The sequence below is a fragment of the Protobothrops mucrosquamatus genome, unplaced genomic scaffold (genome assembly GCF_001527695.2).
Source record: "Protobothrops mucrosquamatus isolate PMUCROS unplaced genomic scaffold, P.Mucros_1.0 scaffold598, whole genome shotgun sequence".
Lineage (NCBI taxonomy): Eukaryota > Metazoa > Chordata > Lepidosauria > Squamata > Viperidae > Protobothrops > Protobothrops mucrosquamatus.
The window spans coordinates 209,044-229,942 of record NW_015386897.1 but is presented as its reverse complement, the minus strand read 5'-3'; the positions used below and the strand labels follow the sequence as shown (position 1 = coordinate 229,942).

Below are 20,899 nucleotides of genomic sequence, written 5' to 3'. Positions count from 1 at the left end.
TTCCTTTCCATGTCATCTTTAAAGGATTATGATCTGTCCATGTACCTAATTCTATCTCAATCTCCTGCATATTGGTTCTTAATTCAGGCGTCATCCAAAGCATGTCAATTCTGGACAGGATTTATGACTGTTCGAATAGAATGTGTATTGTAGTTTTTCTGGGTTAGTTTCTCTCCAGGTATCTTGTACCGCAATTTCCTCTATCATATTAAAAAAAAGTCTTGGGTAATCTTTTTCTTCCACTTTTTCCTGTTTTGCCACTTTTATAGTCTAATGTCCCATCTACTATTGCATTAAAGTCTCCTACGAAACAAATATTTTGGTATTGCATTTCTATTATTTTTCTATGAAGATTTTGATAAAATTCTTGTTTATTATTTGGTGCATATATTACTACTAAAAGTATTTGTTTTTGATGTAAAATTATTTCTACCATCACAATTCTTCCTTCTTCATCTGAATAAATCATTTTGGAGTCTATTGTCTCTTCAACGTATACAGCTACTCTTTTTGTGTGTGTGTGCTGATGCATAATAGAGTTTCCCAATTTTTGAGTAGTTCAAAAGTTTATAGTATTGGTTTTTTTATGTGTCTCTTGCAAACAAATTATATCAATATTAAATTTCTGTAATTTTTTAAAGATTTTTTTGCTTTTTGATGGAAAGTTCAGTCCATTTATATTCACTGAAAAGATTCTGTTTTCTTTCTCCATTTTGTTTACTTATATTTAGGTCTTGTCGATCTTGTGCTCCTCTGTTCTCTTACCATTCCATCACCCTCATGGTCTGGCTTCTCTTTCTCTCCTTCAATTTGTGTAGCTGTTTCCTCTGTTTGTTCTATCTGCTTTTGTTCTTTTCTATCCTCTTGTTGATGTTGTACTTTTTCATCCAGGAATGCTCTGTTTCTTTCATAAAAGTCTTCTGCCTTCCAAACTGAATCCAGTCGATATCTTGTATTATTCCAGTTGATTAAGATCCCTTCTGGTATTAACCATCTAAAATTTATTCCTTTGGCAATTAACTTTGTGGTCAAAAAGTTATACTGTCTTTGGGTATTTCTTATTCTTTTAGGGATCTGCTTCAACACCACAATTCCTTTATTTTTATATTGTAATAGTTCATCTCTGATGCTTCTCAGTATCTCATCTCTTATTGTTTTCTTTATAAATCTTACGTGGACTTCTCTGGGTAATTTATATTTCCTCACATAGCTTGAATTCATTCGAAATATTTCATCTATTTCCATTTGTATCTCCGCTCTTTCTATTTTTAGGGCCTCCACCAATAGATTAATGATCACTTCTGCTATATCTTCCTCGTCTTCAGGTATATTTTGGAATCTTAAATAGTGTACAGCTTTCTCCATTACCAAGCTTGCAACTGTTCCTTCTAAGCTTTGGTTTGCTTGTTCTAATCTTTCATTATCTTGCATTAATGCCTCCATTTTTTATCAGTTTCTTCTGATTTATTTTCCATTTTCTGAATTCTTTGTTCATTTTTAGCAATCATTTGGTGATGGGCATCAAATTGGGCCTTTATATCCAGCATTTGCTCATTCAACTTGTCAAAATTGGTTTTTGACTCATAATTTTTCTATATTGATTCGTTAATTAACTGTAATGTGGCTTGCATCTCTCTTTGAGCACTATTTGTTTTTTCTTGCTGCAGCATTGTTTCAGTAGATCCCTGGCTTGCTGGAGTAGGTGTTCCAACAGAGGGTGCAGAGGAAGTTTTTTCATAAGTTTAATGAGATTTGGTGCACTCATTTTTCAATTGAGTGAGTTTTATAAATCCACAAGGAGAAAAAGAAAAAGAAAAAAAAAGCCAACTGCCTTAGGCTATAATCCAACCATGAAACAAGCCAACTGCTTTAAGCTGATCTAAATGTTCCAGTTAGTTTAAAGATGTAAAAAGCCCTCTGTTTCCAAATAATTTCTATTGTGGTTATATCCAGGGTCAAAAGATATGATTGTAGAATGTCTTTTCTAGCATAGAGTCACATAAAATTCTTTTGTTTACACCAGATGTTGTTTCAAGGTCAGGAGCTTTCCAAGTTCTTTTAGTATTTTGGTATTGTTGAAATAATTCCTTTCACCACTATATGTCCTTATTTACTGTATTATCTAAGTCCAGGTTTAAAAAGTTCTTTTTATTTTCTCATAGAAATTAAATATAATTTTTTTTCACATCGTTAGAATTAACTAAATTTTCTTTAAATCAATCCCAATTCCATTTTTATATATTTTTATTTTCCTTAATTTCATTCCCCTGTTTATAATTTCTTGCCACTTTTAACTCCCTTCTTACCAAATCTTTCCAGGGTCTTTGCTTTGGAAATTTTTTCCAATCAGGGGATCTCTATTTCCAAGTCCATAAGGGAGAGGAATAAAAAAAAAAAGTCTCACCCAGTTCTCAACATGTTGTTGACAATCAGCTGTTCGGTGGCTTGCTGTGGCTCTTCGCTTTTTTCCCGATTGTCGATTACTTGGGCTGCCTGTGCCTACCAGGCAGCCTTTCTTCTGTCCGTTTGAAGAGGTTCCTTGGTTCGTTTAGACCAACTGCCATCTGGTCCAAACTCCCAAAGCTTCCCTTCTTTGTTGCCTCTCCAGAGCAACTTTCTGGCCCCTTGGGGTCTCCAGACAGAGCGAAATCAGGCTAAGAAGCCGGAGCTCCACTTTCTTCCACCCATCTCGTCATGACATCTTTGATCTTCTCTCCTCTTAAACAAATTTAGTTATCCAATCATTAATTCAAAAATACTTATCCATTACTATCAACCAAGATTAAAAAAAAATAATCTCCAGTTTAAAAATAAACTGAAACAAAATCTTAAAATAACCAAAGTAGTCAGTTCCAATATCTCAATCAATTCATTTTCCCAATCCACTCTTTTGTTATTAAGTTTTACATTTCTTTCATCTCTGTGCATGTTGCCTCATTAATGTAATCTAAAATAATAATAATAAAGTTCTATATTTCTTCCAGTCTTTTCATCCATCATAACAATAAATTTGCTTTCAAATTTAAATGTGAAACAGATTTTAAGTCTTTATGTTTGAATGTTAATTTACAAATGTTAATTATGACTAACATCCAGAAAAATTATTATAAATAAAGGCATTTGGGTGGATTCCCAGTGACAGGAGAATAGAATTTTAGTATCTGTCAAAAAATCCTTGATTTTTTTTTCTCATGTCTAGAAAAATTTAAATATCATACAGCACAATTTCACTTCTCTTAATATTACATTCAGCCAATCTGCTGAGTATTTTTCTGTTTAAATGCAGGTTAAACTAAATGCAGTGATTGTATATGTTCTTCACTATCCTCTGCAAAGCTTATTAACTAGGGAACAAATTAGGCATTGATTAACTCAGGTTTTTTTTTACTTTTCTGATTTTTAGGATATTTTGGCACAAGTACTTCAGATTTTGTTAAAGTCAAAATTGTTGGTAAGTGCTTTTATTTTGGGAGAGTGGTGAAATAATTTGTTAATATGTTCTGACATTGCTCTTTTTTATTTTTCATAGGTTTTAGAAGATGAAAACGCAAATGTTGATGAAGTGGAATTGAAACCAGATACTTTAATAAAATTGTACCTTGGCTACAAAAAGTAAGAATGATAGTTGAATAAAACTATCTAATCAGAATTGTTTTTCTTTAGGATAGTAGGGTAAAGGTCTGTATTTATTAATGATTGTAATAGCATATTTGCATTTCTGTCAGATTACTGTTCCAGCCAAAGCCTCACAATTCTGTATCAGTTTTGTTCACACTACAAATGAATGGAAACGGACTAGGATTAGATCTTGGCTTTTTGAAAGTTTATTAATAAATAACTTGTGATGCTGTTCTTCAATGTAAATCAAGTCTAGAATCCTGTCATGTTTCCATAGTAGCCAAATTTTACATTTCCTAAAAAAACATAAATTAAAACTGCAGTAGTTTCTGGATGCGAAAATTATATATACAAATTGTAAAATAACCATGGATTAGCAAAATGGACTTGTCAGCCGCATACTGAAAATTGAAGTCCAAATAGGACGTGCATGAGATGAATTTGAAATTCCCATTGGATTGTCTAAAGCTTCAGGATTAAAATCAGTTCATGATAACTGCTTTATATGAATAAAGATTGCAAGAGTTTGAGTAACATGCAAGAAAATGTCACTGAATCATTGAAATTCTTCACAAACCATTTTGCTTAATATACTTACATAATAGATAAATGCCAGATTAACAGGCAGCTTTCAGAAAAAATAAAAAGGCAGGACATCAGTCAGGTAACAAAAGAGGTATAAATGAAGAGAGCAGTTGTATATCCTTTCTGTTTTGAAAATAGCAAGGTAACACTATATTTATACACTAAATATAAGAGGGGGGACATGATAGCAGTGTTCCAATATCTCAGGGGCTGCCACAAAGAAGAGGGAGTCAAGCTATTTTCAAAAGCGCCTGAAGGCAGGACAAGGAGCAACGGGTGGAAGCTAACCAAAGAGAAAAGCAACCTAGAACTAAGGAGAAACTTCCTGACGGTTAGAACAATTAACCAGTGGAACAACCTGCCTCCAGAAGCGGTGAATGCGCCAACACTGGAAGTTTTTAAGAAGAAACTGGACAGCCATTTATCCGAAATGGTATAGGGTTTCCTGCCTGAGCAGGGGGTTGGACTAGATGACCTCCAAGGTCCCTTCCAACTTTATTATTATTATTATTATTATTATTATTATTATTATTATTATTATTATTATTATTATTATTATTAAAAATAAAGGAGACAGTGAAAATTAGCACAGTAAAAGTGAAAAAAAAATGGTATACTGTTAAATATCAACCTGCAAACTTAATAAAGGTACTGCTGAGAATCAAGAAGTCATGCTTTTGGTTTCTTCATTAATGAAGATTGATAATGTGATAATAAACATTCTTCTTTATCATCTCTATAAAAGTTGATTATAGAGGAAAGTGATCACAAGTTGGGATAAGATTCTGAAGGATAAGGCCATTTTTATGACAAAAATCATAATAATTAAAATGTATGCATACATATGAATGGTAATCTATGGCTGTGGAAGCTTATATCCCAGGAAAAAAGATGGATGCTTTTTAATTGAGAGCCTGGAGATAGGCTTTAAGTTAGAGATAAGGCCAACTCAATAGCACCAAACTAACACACATGAATAAAATAAATGTAACTATAACTTTTTCAAACCTACATCTGAAGGCAATATTTTTAGATAATTCAGTGGTTATGACTGGTTTTATTTGTATGTAATTGGCATTATTCAAAATAACTTTTAATTTACTAGATACCATAAAGATTGCTATCAGTACATATGTTTATTGGAAATATTTGTTTCAGTTGAAATTGATGGAATGAATGTGGTCACAATGGAAACAGTATGCTTATTTTGTGTTTTTAACCAGATGCTTAGGAAAAAATAGGAGTTTAAACAATGGATAGGTCACAGTCCAATTTTAAGATATCCTGTTTGCAAGCATTAAATGTAAGCCTGAGAAATAAGAAAAGATATAATTATGGATTACCCAGTGCAGCACTCAACAGAAAAAAGACTCCTGCCTTCATTAAATTAATTATGTTGCCTTTCACAACATGTTTCACCATAGGGTTTCTGTAATTCTTCATTTCTGTTTTGTAGAGCTAATTATTTGCCTAAATTTTCTTGGCAGCAAAAAATTGCGAGTGAATATAAATGTGCCAATGAAGACTGAACAAAAGCAGGAACAGGAAACAACACACAAAAATATAGAGGAAGATCGGAAACTCCTGATCCAGGTACTCGGGAATTTTAGGTGGCTAGCAGATTATTTAATAGTGCTGTTAAACACAATTTTTTCCACAATAGTACAGGTAATCCCCAAGTTACAAATGTTCCCTTAGCAAACATTCAAAGTTATGCATTAAGCACCCCCTAGTGTTTACAAACAAGTCCTGAAATTACAAATGTTGCAGCATCATAGCACTCTTTCACCCTTATGAACGACTGCAGAGGCACTGCAACATTCGCCCTGGCTATTCCCTCCCCCCCTCCCCTTGGCTGGGTCTCCTTAGGTACTAGGTCTGTGGATGCTCTCCTTGCGAAGATCTAGGGAGTCTTTGTTTCTTGGCCTGTTTTGCTGCTTCAGGCCTTTGGTGTGTCCGAGAGAATGGAGGTCTAAAGTACTGTAAGATCACATGAGATCAATAGCACGAGATTTCATGCTACTGATGTTGCATGATCTCATGGTATTTTAGGCCTCTGTTCTCTGCAAACAGACCTAGATGAGATCTGTGGCAAAACACTTTGCAAATGGAGAGAAGGCGTGAAACATCTAAGCCTTCCCTCCATTTGCAAAGCCTTTTGCCATCATTGCAAAAGGCCCCTGCTGCTGAGAACGGATTCCCAGGTTGACACAAGCATCATCCCCGGCAAAGGCTTTTCCTCAAAGCCAGAGGCTGGGAGCAATGCACACGTAAATCTGGGGCTCCGTTTTCGTCAGCAAAGGCCTTTTCTCAAGCACATTTTGCATGGAGACTGGAAGACTGAAGTCACATGATATCATGCCCCCCCCAAGAGCTTCCAGTCATGGCGCCCAAAGTGTTTGCAAACTGGCCAGATGTTTTGAGGCAGCGATTTCGCTGACCCAAAGTCTCCCATCAGCTTGCAAACATTTTGCGCTGAGAGTGAAAGGTGCTGGGCACTGTGATCTTGTGTGGCAGAAAGGCTGGAGAGGAGACAGCTCGGTAAATCTTCGCAAGGTACGTGACCCAGTGTAGCAGGATGGGAAGGGGAACCAATTGTGCGGAGCATAGGTATCTTATTGGGTCAGGGGAGGCCTTGGATGGTCTGAAGTAGGTGGCCTGTTCCATCACTAGGCCCGCCATAGCCTTCCCCACCCTGGAATACCTCATGCGCTTAATGAACTGCACATTCGATTAGTGTGGGCAAAGGCAGGGAATGATCGCGTTCAAGGTATGCCATTCACTCCTACGAATCCTTGAGTTAGGAATGGAATGGGCAGGCTCCATTATATTCATAACTCAAGGCTTACCTGTAAATACTATTTTTAGTAAGTTTTTATTGCTAGCAGTGTGGTAACTGGCCATTGAAATCCTCATTTCCCAGTCATATACTAAATATGCATCCACAGGCTTGTTTTCTTGGAAATAATTTAATCATCTTCATGAAAATAACTTGAATGTGCATATAGTATTTGGATTATTGGTATGGCATGATCTACTTAGACTGGTTCTTGAGATCCTCTAGTTTTCCTCATATATGCTGCCTGAGATATGTTTCAAGTACAATAAGTGGTACTCATTGAATAGCCATTTGTTCTGCATGTTTGCACTTACTATAGCACTGAATGAGTGTACCTGAGACTCAACAGTATTCTCATGGTCATATAATCATAATTTGTAATTATCACTCCTACAAGCAAAGTCAATGGCAACCACTTCATGTTGTTTTTAATGAGGTCTAAGGAGTCACTTAATGATGTCAATTGGACTTGATGGAATTTGCATCACTAAACAGTATGGGCACATGATATTGCACTTTTCTGATGGAAATTCCGGTCCAAAATATCACTATTGACTATCTGCACACCTGAAAGACTATATTGATAGTATTCTCAGCATCCTATGAATAAAGTTCAGTTTTATTTTGTGTTGGTCCAGCCAAGTTATCTAGTGGAGTTTTACCATGTTGTCTTAGGATGTCTGAGTCTTGAAGAAGTGCACATGTTTTCGGTGTGGGAGCTGTCACTGTGTGGTTACCTGTCTATTAAATTCTCATCTGTCATGGTTGGCTAAGACTGCCCAGGAAATGACGTAAGAGTTGGTTGAAGTGACAGACAGTTCATCCTGGAGGCTGTCTTGAAGGAGGCTCTGGTGCTTTCTTCCTCAAACAACCGTCACTAGATACTTTTCAACTGGTCTCCAATAGTCATGAAAAAGGTGTAGAGATTACAGCTTTAGAATGTCTTGGAGGAAAAAATATTTCTTCCTGGCTTATTAAGGCTGTGTGGGAGGGGATGTGAGATTGGGTCTGGGCTATAGTTAACTCATCCTTGAAAGAAGGAGTGGTCCTGCTAACTCTAAAAGAGGCGGGGTGCACCCCCTTCTTAAAGGATCATTGCTCAAACCAAACAAGTTTTCATTCAATTTCTAATTTTTCCCTTTTAGGGAAGATTGTGGAGAGAAGGTCACAGGGCAATCACAGAGGATCCTGAATGAAGTAGATTATCTGGATCTCCTTCAGTCAGGGTTCAGGCAACAGTTTGGGATTGAAATAGCATTGATTGTGGATAACTTCAGGCATGAACAGGATGAAATGGTGTAATCCTCCTGACTCTTCTTGATTCTCAGCAGCATTCAAAACAAACAAACAAACCCTGGTGGATTGTGATATTCTACTGTGCCAGCTCCAGGAGCTGAGTTTCAATGGCACTGTGTTGTACAGGTTCTCCTCCTTCCTATGGGATCGATGTCAGTCAATATTGATGGGGAGGGAAAGATCAAGTCTCATTTCTCTCTCCAATCTTATTTAACATCTACATGAGGCCACTGAGTGTTTGGGGCGAGATATCAATATGAAAATAACACCCATCTCTATATCTCTAGTCAAGGCCCCTTGAATGATGCTGTAGAGATCCTATTCCAGGGAGCTGCACTGATTGCTGCTGCATTTCTGGGTGCAATTCAAGGTGCTGGTTGTCTTTTAAGCCTTACATGGCTTGAGACCAGATTACTGGAGTGACTTTTTCTAAGAGTCTCTACCTGTGCAATTTGATCCAGCAGATTAGACGATAGCCCCTGCCTTGTGGAATATTCGCCCCACAGAGATTAGATTGGCTCCAACCCTGCTTCTGGCCTTTTGCAAGGCTTTAAAAACTTAGAAATGTACCTGCACCTGAGTAATAACCCTGGCTGCTCTTTGCATTCATTTTCTGGATGTTTTACTGTTTTTGTTTTATAATTTTAGGATTGTAAACCACTCAGTTACTTGATTGAATTGAGCAGCTATAGAAATAGAACAAACAAATGAATAATTAATTAATTTGGACAATTTACATTCGGGCTTCAAACCTGTATATAATGCAGAAATTAAAATAATCATGCTTGTGGAATTTTCTTGATAGGACTAGGAAATGAATAGTGATTTTTTTGTTCTACTTGATCTCTTTTGATGGCAATTGATCATATCTTCTTTAGGGATTGGGGTAGGGGACCTCCTTTCTCTGAGGTGATTTTCTGTTGATGTTTGAAAAGATGAGATTAAGCCTGATATATCTTTGTTGCGATCCTTTGTAGGGTTTGACACTTTTCCTGCTCTTATTTAATAAAGCCATAGAATAGGATCATTGATGGTAAGAATAATGATAATCAGTTGAATATTGTAACCCTTGACTGACCAAATGAAGCTGTCAAATTTCTGTCTTGGTGCTTAAAGGTTATTAAGGTATGGATGGATTGGAAAAGGCTTATAATCAATCTTAGTAGGCTGAATGGTTGTGGATTCATGCATGTTCTGTTTGAATTTTTATTACTATGTTCTGTTTGCTTGCTTCTTCAGAATCCTTCTCCATTCCTTTTTATCTCTTCATCCTTGGACATTTATAGAAAATGAAAAAAAATTATAGTAGCACCATTTTAAACCATTTACACCATTTTAAAATTTATTTGAATTTTATTTCTCTGACCCAAAGCATCACCTAATTTGACATTTGTATAATTCATTTGCATGTGTATTCTGATCAAAGTTGCTATTCTGTGGCCTTATAGAACTGTTCCTGGCAGAAAAAAATCTGTTTTCCCTACAATGTTTGATTGGTATATCAGAGTGCCAGAGACACACTATTATATCTATATAGGATATATTTAAACGTCTCAAGATTTAAGCTAGCATTGTTTATTTTTGTTGTGAAATGGCCACAATCAAATGACATACTTGCTAGCATTCATCCATCTTTGAAATAACAATCACCTCTGTACACCTTCAATGATTATAATAATGACTAAATGATTAAAATAATTATTAGCCTCCGATAGCATTTGTTGATCAAGGATTGGGCTTTAAGTCTAAATTTTGTGTATATTAGGCTGCTATTGTGAGGATTATGAAGATGAGAAAAGTCCTTAAGCATCAGCAGTTGCTTGGAGAAGTGCTTACCCAGCTGTCATCAAGATTCAAACCACGAGTCCCAGTAATAAAGGTTTGTCTAAAGCAGCGGTCTCTAACCTTTAGTGGTATCATACTAAATCAAGCTATTAGGAGAAAGTTATAAGTTAAACAGTGTCAATAAAAAATTAAATAACTTCAATAACATGTTTATGTTTAAACCTTACCACATAGAACAGTAGTTACTGTTTTATAAACAAACTCAACTTTTTAGCCATGCTTGTACTTCAATTCCCTTTGAAACCTCTCTACCATTCTTATTAGGTGATAAATTCAGTCCTTTATGCAATATATGTACTTTATGAATCTTTTGCTTTTTTAAGATTTTTGATACTAACAGATAATGGTTACCAGTTAATATTAATGGTAATTAGTAGTTACCATTTCTTTTGGCCTTTCCCCCTGTCATTTTTTTTGTTAGGTTAAGAAAAGTTTTGTTATTTGTTTCACTGTGTCTTTACTAGATAAATCATTGTTAAAGCTTGTTAAACACTTAGAATTGGTCAAAAACATCTCAGAATAATTGTTTTTCTTTCTATTTTCAGAAATGCATTGATATTCTAATAGAGAAGGAATACTTGGAACGGGTGGATGGTGAAAAGGACACCTACAGTTATTTGGCTTAACAGTTTGTAGCAGCTGTCTGTGTCAGTCTTAAATTGTAACAAGTTTGAAAGAGAATAAAACTTGTTGATCTGCTGCTGTCTGGACCTCCATTTTTATAATTAAGACCAGGACTACCATCTGCCAGTCCTAGAATTACATCAGACCTGCTCAGGATTGATACATTTCAAGTTTGTACATATGGACACCAATGCCATTTAATCTAATTTAAGAACAGAATGGAATCTGAAACCTTCCCCACTGGAGGTTGCATGCTACTGCATTTAAATCAATACATTGACTATACAAAGAAGAGCTGTTTCCCCAGACAGCACTTACACGCATTGGCAGCACTTTGAGAGAATCTGATTTGGGCACATGTGTAATCTGCTATGAAAAATCATTTGTATAGTGTGCTTCATTTTTTAATGTGCGATAAATAAAAAATTAAAAATTTCTGTATAAGTTGCATTTGGTTTATTGTTAAGTTACATGACTTTATCTTTCTTAAATGTAAATGAAAGGAGCAATGAATATGAAAACCAAATGATCTGGGTACTGTTTTGCTTTCAGTATTATCTCTAGTGCCACCAAGTAAAACTTCACCAAACTCAAATCAGTCTTGATCCATTTCCTTCGAAACAGAGGGAAGGAAAAATTAAGTACAGGTAGTCCTCAATTTGCAATCACAATTGAGCCAAACATTTCTGTTGCTAAATGAGACATTTGTTAAGTTAGTTTTGCCCAGTTTTATGACCTTTCATGCCACAGTTATTAAGTGAATCACTGCCATTGTTAAGTTAGTAACATAATTATCAAATGAATCTGGCTTCCCTATTGACTTTTTTGTCAGGTTACAAAAGGCTATCACCAGACCCTGGGACACTGTGATCATCATAAAAATGAGTCAGTTGCCAAGTGTCTGAATTTTGATCATATGATTATGGGAATGCTGCAATGATTGTAAGTGTAAAAAAGTCATAAATCATTTTTTCCAGTGCTATTGTAACTTCAAACAGCCACTAAATTGTAAGTTGTAAGTTGCGGATTACCTGTATTCCACATATAAGAATATTTCATCTACACTTTATTGCTAAATAGTACTCTTAGTGATAGGAAGTTATGTGCGCTCATATTTAACATCTAAAATAGTGGGAATATTGGTTCTAACATGGGCACTCTGCAGGCTGACATTATTCATTAGGGATTCTGTTCTTTTGTGTGTGGGGGGGTGTATACACACACACACACACACACATATATACATACATACATGCTATATTTGTGACTTTTTATAGTTCACTGTAAAAAGATGAATAAAGTTCATTAGGACAAAAGAAAATAACTAAGTTTAATTTAACAACATACAGCTCTTGATGTAAAAAAGCTAGTAGGATATAATGGTTAATATACTGACCCAAAAGCAGGTTCTAGTTTTCTGCTAGACACAGAAGCCAGATAGCTAACCTTGGATCAACGGCCTTCTCAGCCCAAATCAAGCATGTCAGGCAGGTTCTGTGATAAACTAGCTGTAAAAACAAATCCCTTGTCACATGTGTTGGTAAGATTCACAGTAAAGACTAGGTGAGCATGCAACTAATTGGGACAAACACTAAAACTGCTCTTGTGGTAAGGTGATCTTTATGGGATCAACAAAGTATTAAATTTTTCACAGGTATTTTTGATTCAAGTTTTGTTAAATTTGTAACGGATTTCAAATATATTTACATGTATACATTCAAGCCAAGCCTTTGTTTAAAGATGGCAACATACAATATGAATTCAAAGTTCAAGTATCCTTTATTCAAGGTTCAAAAAGTGTACCACACTGCATTATTGTAAAAGATCAATGGTACAAAACATGTTGCAGCTGGTGAAAAGGCATTAAAAAGTTGATTTTAAAATCTCAATATAAATTACAGGTACAGTACTTTGCAAATTTTGCATTCCAAATTGCATCAATTCAGTTTTTAAAAATAAAATTGCCCACAGTAGTAGAAACTCCTGAAGATAAGGCAGCTGTCTTATAGGCGAGGTAGTTGGTATCAAGGGATTTCCATTTCTCTTTCAATGCCTACATACTTGAGGGCGTCAGCCTGACTATATCTAAAACAAAAAGAGAAATAACTTGCATAATTGGTTTTAAAGCAAACTGCCCAAGAATAATCTTAAAAAGCTTTTGAAAAGCTTTTCCAAAAGAAAAGTAGGGGGGGAAAGATAAAGATATAAAGAAGTGGCTTCCAATCTTCTTTACAGCAGTTAAGAAATACAAATATAATTTTAACTTTTCTCTAAGGTGGCATCATGACTCTCTTTTCTGTAATCTATTCTGCCTAATAATCAAAACCATAAATCATTAGTTCATTTTTTATTTTTTTACATAAAAAGTCCACAAAGGGTTTCCAGTCACCCTGAGAATGTATAAAAAAGCATACCAAAGAAATGAAATCAATTATTCCCACGTCCAATAATTTATGAAGCTTACAATGTAATAATTCTGACTACACATATTTTTTGAAATTGTTTATTGATAAAAGCTAGTAAAGATATTCTCATGACTTAAATATTCAAATGTATTAGTACCCCGATTTAGGTTTTAGCATTATTATCCCTACCTGTAATCAAAAAAGAGTTCTTCACCAGTCTGAATGGCTCTCTTAGCAAATATTCCTATTCTGTGATCTCCGTTAACCATCATAACTGTAAAAGAAAAAATGAAATTAGAGGAAATGTTTTACAAACATCTTCTGTTTCAAAAGTATGTGAGTATACTCCTGTATCGGTATTCACCTTTTGCATAGCAGTTGGGATTGACTGAATGGTTTGCAAATCTTATTTTGTTACCCTTCCGTGTTGCATCAACCACAAAATCTAAATAAAAACAACAGATAAATTCACACTTGCCTGAAAAAGTAGGAAATATAGTAATATTCTTAGAAAAAATGTCTTATTTTGCAGGTAAAGCTTTGTTTATCTGTCACTTGAATAATTATGCTTCAATTACTGACTTGGCTTACAAACCTTCCCTGCATTATAACACATGATATATTTTTATCTGTATTCTATCAGGTATCATACATAATATTTAAATGCTTTCTGTAAAATATTATGGGTATTTTCATCAATTAACACTTTTCTAGTTTTCATAAAGTATCATCTTTGCTGCTCACATATCCTACAAATTGGTTTTTTACCATAGTTTGTTAGGTTTTCAATTCCTGATAACATTTAACATTAAAATATTTTTCCATTATTAAGAACATTAAACATTTCAAACTTAAAAATCTTTGCAATTCTGATTAGGTGACTGGAAGCAGCATTAGTACTGTGGCCAATATTTGAGATAGGATGTGAATAAAGTAGAATAAGGTTAAAGACAGCAATACACATACCGTTATTCAAATTGAATAGAAAGCTGCACATGTATTTATCATAGACTTTCCCTCTTCTGTCTGCTTCATCCTGAGAAATAATCTGAAAATAATATTTAAAAGATGGTTCTGATAACACCAGAACCTATTTTACTACTCATTCCCATCCCCTCTTTCACTTTTAAATTTGCAGAATATTTGATTCAGCAACTTAGAAATTATTACAAATAAACTGTTCTAATATATTCTGTGCAACCTTTTATCTATGACAGGGCTTCTTAAAGTTTGATACCATAACCTCCCTCAAAATTATAAATGATTGTCTGGATTTCTTCTCATAGATAAAAACTACTGAATCGGTTGGAATTAAGGTTGGGCAAAAATAGTCATTGAGCTTCACTAGCATGTTATATTTCTACAGATTTTCCAGATGCAGGTAGTTCTGGAGTTACAACTTTAACTGAACTGGCCCATTAGGGTTGGAAGTCAGGACAGACATTAAATGAACTGCCTCAAATAATGACCAACCATCCCTGCTCTCCCAGAGCATTCGTTAAATGAACATGCAGGTCGTTGAATGGAATATGGCTGTCAGGAGACTGCAAGCAAGCAAACAAAAATTTTCTACAGCTTTTTGCCTGCAGAACACAGGGCAGAAGCTGAGTCCTTGGAGTTTTTTGCTGTTTGACTGCCCTTACAATGCAGCTATGATTTGTCTTTGGAATCCTAGCTGGGTTCTAAAGCCAGACACAAACACTGGAGGAGTTCTGGCTGGATCCTAAAGAGAAGCTTTTTTTCGTTTTCTTAATTGAAGAAAGGTGGTTTTCTGAGGGAGAGGGAATTAAAAAGAAAAACTTTGGGAAGCTCGTCCTGAAGTTGCTGCCTTTGCTTGCAGGTGCTGAAATCCCAAAGCCTATCAAAAACCAGGAGAGATTTGCAATTTCCTGATGGCCACCTGATCAGTTCCGATTAAGTTTTGAAAGCAATTGCCATTTCCTAGAGGAATTGCCAGAGTGCTGAAAATGGCAACTGCTTCCAGGAGGCATTGGGAACAAGCCAGGTGCTACAGGGTCCTGTAGGGATGGGATGGGGAGAGAGGTAGAGAATTCTGCAGCATCCCCATGGTTGGTATTAAGGGCGAATGACCATGGGTGCTGTGGCCATAGTAATTTTGAAACAGTCATATGTATGGTATAACTCATAGCTTTGAAGGTTAAGTGAACTTTCATAATTCAAGGATTACCTGTATACTATTATACACCACACCAAAATCACTAGCCAACAACAAACCTAGAAAAGATCATTAAGCAATGGATCTGTGAACACCTAGCAACAACAAATTATTAAGAGCCATGGTAGCACAGTGGTTAGAATGCAGTATTGCAGGCTAATTCTGCTGACTGCCAACTGCCAGCAGTTCAGCAGTTTGAGTCTCACCGGCTCAAGGTTGACTCAGACTTCCATCCTTCCTGATCGGTAAAATGAGGACCCAGATTGCTGGGGGCAATATGCTGACTCTGTAAACTTCTTAGAGGGCTGTAAAGGCACTGTGAAGCGGTATATAAGTGTAAGTGCTTTTGCTAAGTGGTATATAAGTCTACTTGCTATTGCTAATGTAAGAACTGCATTCTTGGACAAATGTCTAAATTAGTGTATCAAAGAAATGCTGTAGATGTAGATTACTTAGACTTCAGTAAAGCATTTGATAAAGTAGACCACAGCCTACTACTTGGTAGGATAGAAAAATGTGGAATAGAATATCACCACCAGATGCATTTGTAACTGGCTGACCAACTGCATTCAACATGCAGTCTTCAATGGAACTACAGCTACAAGGAAGGAAACATGCAGTCAGGTACCCCAAGGTTCTGTCAGGCCCAGTACTCTTCAACATCTTCATAAACAATTTAGATGAGATAGAAGGGGAACTCATCAAATTTGCAGACAGCACAAAACGGGAATAGCCAACACTTTAGAACATAGGCTCAAATTCCAAAACTTGAACACTGGACCCTATCCGACAAAATGCAATTCAGTGGTGAGAAAAATTAAGGTCTTACACTTAGGCAAGAAAAACGAGATGCACAGGTACAGAATAGGTGTAAATATGAGAGGAATTTAGGTGCCCTAGTTGACAGCCACTTAAATATGAGCCAGCAGTGTGCTGCAGCTGCCAAAAAGCCAATGCAGTCCTAAGCTGCATCAATCAAGAGATAAATCAAGATCACATGAAGTGTTAATACTGTTTTCTACTGCACTGGTAAGACCACACTTGGAATACTGCAACCATTTTTGGTCATCACAATTCAAAAAAAAATGTTGAGACCCTAGAATATGCAAAGAAGAGCCATAAAGATGATTAGGGCACTGGAGGCTAAAGCACATGATGAATGATTGCAGGAAGTGGGTGTGCCTACCCTAACCAACAGAAGGACTAGGCATGACATGATAGTAGTCTTCCAATTTTTGAGGGGCTGTGACACAGAAGAGGGGGTTGTCCTATTCTCCAAAGCACCTAAGGGCTGGATAAGAAGTAATGGATGGAAACCTTTGAAACAAAGATCTAACCATGAATTAAAGAAAAATTTCCTATCAGTGAAAATAAGTGGAACAGCTTGCCAGATGTTGTGGGTGCTCCATCATCAGATGTTTACACTGTTCAAAAGGTTTACTTGAATATGGCAAGCTACAAAATGTTCATTTACTAGAAACAAACTGGTGAAGCTCTTCCTATATCTAGTCCCTCCTGCATTTTAGTATACTTCCCTTACAAATTCAGCTTGTTTGTTGTTGTCTTCCTGGCCCTTAAAATGGTGGCCTAGAATTACCTCACCGTTTGTTTGTTTTTATGTCAATGGTACTAAAGGCTTTCTTGCAAATAAAGATGATACTGTACAGTGCGTTTCACAGTGCAAGATGCTATGTTCCCATTTTAATTAAAATTAAAATTAAGAATTGGAATCCACACTGCAGCCTTTTGACCTCTTTATAATAATGGGGTACAAGTGATCTGTAGATTAAGAACTGCATTACTGTCATACTATTTTCCTGCCTAACAAGTGAATAAAGTAGTTTTTTCTATACATTTGAATACGGAGAAGAGTATTCCATTGGAAAAGCTACTGGAAGAAATTCAACTCCTGGCCTAACTGATTTTCAGAAGGTAAATTTACACTAATCAATTGAGGACAATTAACCTTTAAATTTGAGTGATTAGGAGGAATCCTATCAATATCAAAATCCTATCAAAATCAAAACTAACGAGTCCTACCTACTGTAAAAACTGTACATAAGATTATACAGAGAAAGAGGCTTTCGGTAATTTTTATGCGGACGGGTTTTTACTCCGTCAATAAAACTATTTTTATCATCACTGGAATATTAAGAGCAAGGAAGAAGAGATACCTCCCTCTATGTGTCTATTCCTGATTCTCTATTTATGACATCCTTGTGGGACTATTTTTTGGGTGTCTAAGAGGAAAAAAAACAGATTTGAAATATTCCCAAAGTTTTATTCCTAAAAAAACAATTATTAGCAACATCCTTCCAAATTATTATACCTTATATTACTAGGGATATTTAGATTCTGTATATTAGAATGCAGAATATTTTTTCTTAAAATGTCACCCAATTTCCCTTCTCTCCATGTATACAACATTCTTCAAAATTCTAATACAAACCAGGCAACCATATGCTCTTTCATATGGATGTTTACAGACCTATCATCTCTCCATTACTTACTTATAAAAACATACATTTGAAAAGGATGTAATTATTCAAAAGAATTCACAATAATTTGGGTGTAAAATACTAACTCCAAAACAGTTGTTCTTACCTCACCACAATATTCAGAGATGAATTCATTTTTCTGCACTGGATCCTTAATGAAAATCCCCCAGCCTGCCACATCAGAAGGTGCTAGCAGCAGATGCTAGCAGAATGAAAAAGCAAGTGCCTTAAACAAGCCAATAAAACTAAAAAGATACTTAATTCTAATAAAACACATAATATGTTAAAAGGGACCAAAAACAATCAAAATATTGACTAACAATAAATGATTTTGTTTTTAGTGCTTGTTCATATAAATAGTGAAGTTCTGACATGCGGACTTATAGACATTCACAGAAAATACAGTTTTGAAACACAAAATGATCTTCCATTGAATCCACATCAGGGAAATCTTCATCTCACCCCAATTTTTCATGAGTCTTTTGAAACCTTGCATCAGCATGAATGCAGGTATTTCAAAACTGCAAAGGCATCAAGTGAGGCAGGTAAATGTCAGTTAAAATTATACCTCATAAAGGAGCAGCATTTCACTCAAAGCTTATTTGTTTTGTGTCATTGCTACTGTATTATCTACAAGGAAATTCTCTACAAGCCCATTAAAATGAATAGAATCTGAATAAGAACAATAGAGCACTAATTTGCATTTAATTAAAACATAAGAACTAATCTGTGGCATTGTCATAAAATTCCACTGTACTATTAGAAATATAACAAATACGAATATATTATATATTAGCACAATTTCTGAACATGGTGAAACCTTCAGAAGAAAGTGCTATTACAGAACCTTCTGCTTTCCACCACTGAGTTTATTCTGTGTTGCTTAATTTCTGTTAAAATGAAAGTAGCAACTTCAGATGTGCATATTTTTTGTCTGTGAAGATAACTCTGTATGATCACTAAACAACAAATTCTATGGAGTAGTCTACCATAAGTGTAATATGTTTATGTGCAAATCCTGGTGGCTTCTATGTTAGAGCAGTGTTATAGATGGCTGATCACACAAGCTACAATATACAAGCATTTGATAACTGAACTTCCAATAGCGTGTGTAAACTGTGTATTGAGAATATACAATTTCTGAATATACAGTTTCACACTTCTGTAGTTGCAAACACAAAGTAATAAAACTAAAATGGTTTACAATCCTAATTTGATTACCATCCCAACAAAAACACACTTAGATGATTCCCCAATAAACTAAGTGATATAAACCAGGGAACAGGTTATATAAAAATCATCTTCCACTTTCTTGAAGAAGAATGCTCTATATATTTTGCAGAGATGTCTATCGTGAACAAAGATAAAATGTGTCATCTGTTCATAAAAAGATGAACCACCTTTTTAGACCCTCGTTGAATGCTGCAGTTCTTGCAAGACACGTTTTTGCTATCCCAATGATCAGCTGCTCCACATGTCAAACAGAGATCTGGATCACACTCACGTACAGCTAAGTAGCAAGGACACTGCTTTGTATTGCATTGTGCTTTACAACGGCATCCAGGAAATCTGTTTTGGCCTTTAAAAGAAAAATGAAAGTTGAATCAATTTATTTAATTCCTGTTACAAACTGCTGGTTTGCTCAGACTTTGTTCCGTTTAAAATGCTAGGCAATGCAAATGCAGTCACCAAACTGAAGTAAAAACCCAAAGACTTTAAAGTAGACCATGTCATTACGTATCTGGAGGTTACTTATCTAAACAGTTCAGGTAGTAGCACGTGCCAGCAGCTCATACATTTAGATATATGTTACAGTATTTAAAATATTATCTATTCAAACTGCAGTGTTATCATTAAAGCTTTGGGACAATCCTCTTTGAAATTTTTATCCTCTACAAACCCTATGTTTTTTTAAAAAATGGTATATGCTGCAGATTTGTGGACCCATAGCAGGAAATCCTTCAGAACCATTTTCAACTTTTCAAAGATTAGCTACCTTTTAAATGGTACTTGATTTGAAGAATAACTCCTCAAAGTAGGAGACATAGGAAGCAGAACAAAGAAATAGCTGGGGCCATAACAAAAATGAAATGTGGTTTATATTGAATTCAGTTTTTAATTAAATACAAGTAATATTCCTTTATAGGTAAAAAATCCTTTTCATCAAAAATTAGTTTTGAGGCGAATTTTGGATGGGCTATAATGACCAATCTAGCTTCCTAGAGCTGGATATGGTCCAAGGCCTGGAAATGGTGAATCTCTCTGCTTCCATGAATTGGGGGTTGCACTTTAGAATATTCTTTATAAATTTATTTATAAATACCTTCTCTAAAAAAAATACAAAAATACTAGGAAAGATTTCGTTCTAGGATCTTTTTCATTATTATTGATCTTCATAAAAAAATATAAGCTTCAAAAGAACAAAATCATGGGGGAAAATTATTGCACTGGGAAATATTAATGGCTGCTATGACTGACACAATATCTGCCTGTTTTAAATGAGTTTTATTTATAATTTAAGTAAGAAAAAATAGAACATAGAATCACAGGGCTGGAAGGAACATCAGAGGTTTCCTAGTCCAATCTCCTGTTTAAGGCTGAAACCTTATAACATGCCAGTCAAATGGTTGTCCAATCTGCTTTTGAAACAACTAACCTGACACTGAGTGTTTAAAAGGCAAATTGTGAACTCTCCTCTTGCCATCTGATCAGATTTTTTTAAAAATCAGAATGAGTTATTAAATTTTGTTAAACTTTTCACAAGAATGGCTTTAAAACTTCATCAGTGAGACAATCTCTTGTTCAAATCATATTAAAATGAAATTTCCCCAATACTTACATTCTGAACTGCACTGACAGAACTTCTCACAAAAGTTCTGTGCAATGACACATGGACATGAATTGTCACAAGGCTGGCGTGGATGATCACATGGCTGGTAGTTGTAAACATGATTAGATGATCCATCTGAACAACAACAAATGTAGGCATTATTAAGGACAGAAAAATTGATAC

At 35.3% G+C, this 20,899-nt stretch overlaps 2 protein-coding genes across 5 annotated transcripts in view; one reads left to right on the top strand and one right to left on the bottom strand.

Moving 5' to 3' along the window:
* The window catches only part of LOC107288848 (cullin-1), a 96,380-nt gene extending 85,498 nt beyond the window's left edge, over nucleotides 1-10,882 (top strand). For both annotated transcript variants that reach the window (XM_015817505.1, XM_015817504.1), the window contains 5 exons: nucleotides 3,404-3,451; nucleotides 3,530-3,612; nucleotides 5,691-5,796; nucleotides 10,104-10,217; nucleotides 10,729-10,882. In XM_015817505.1, the coding sequence (XP_015672991.1) occupies nucleotides 3,404-3,451; nucleotides 3,530-3,612; nucleotides 5,691-5,796; nucleotides 10,104-10,217; nucleotides 10,729-10,809 (432 nt within the window). In that variant the 3' untranslated portion in view covers nucleotides 10,810-10,882. The remainder of the gene's footprint in view (nucleotides 1-3,403; nucleotides 3,452-3,529; nucleotides 3,613-5,690; nucleotides 5,797-10,103; nucleotides 10,218-10,728) is intronic.
* A 1,685-nt stretch (nucleotides 10,883-12,567) lies between these two features.
* EZH2 (enhancer of zeste 2 polycomb repressive complex 2 subunit) overlaps nucleotides 12,568-20,899 on the bottom strand; it is a 129,745-nt gene continuing 121,413 nt past the window's right edge. For all 3 annotated transcript variants that reach the window (XM_015817503.1, XM_015817501.1, XM_015817502.1), the window contains exons 14-20: nucleotides 20,726-20,851; nucleotides 19,287-19,465; nucleotides 17,993-18,088; nucleotides 14,179-14,260; nucleotides 13,577-13,657; nucleotides 13,402-13,486; nucleotides 12,568-12,892 (exon numbers count right to left, since the gene is read on the bottom strand). In XM_015817503.1, the coding sequence (XP_015672989.1) occupies nucleotides 12,832-12,892; nucleotides 13,402-13,486; nucleotides 13,577-13,657; nucleotides 14,179-14,260; nucleotides 17,993-18,088; nucleotides 19,287-19,465; nucleotides 20,726-20,851 (710 nt within the window). In that variant the 3' untranslated portion in view covers nucleotides 12,568-12,831. The remainder of the gene's footprint in view (nucleotides 12,893-13,401; nucleotides 13,487-13,576; nucleotides 13,658-14,178; nucleotides 14,261-17,992; nucleotides 18,089-19,286; nucleotides 19,466-20,725; nucleotides 20,852-20,899) is intronic.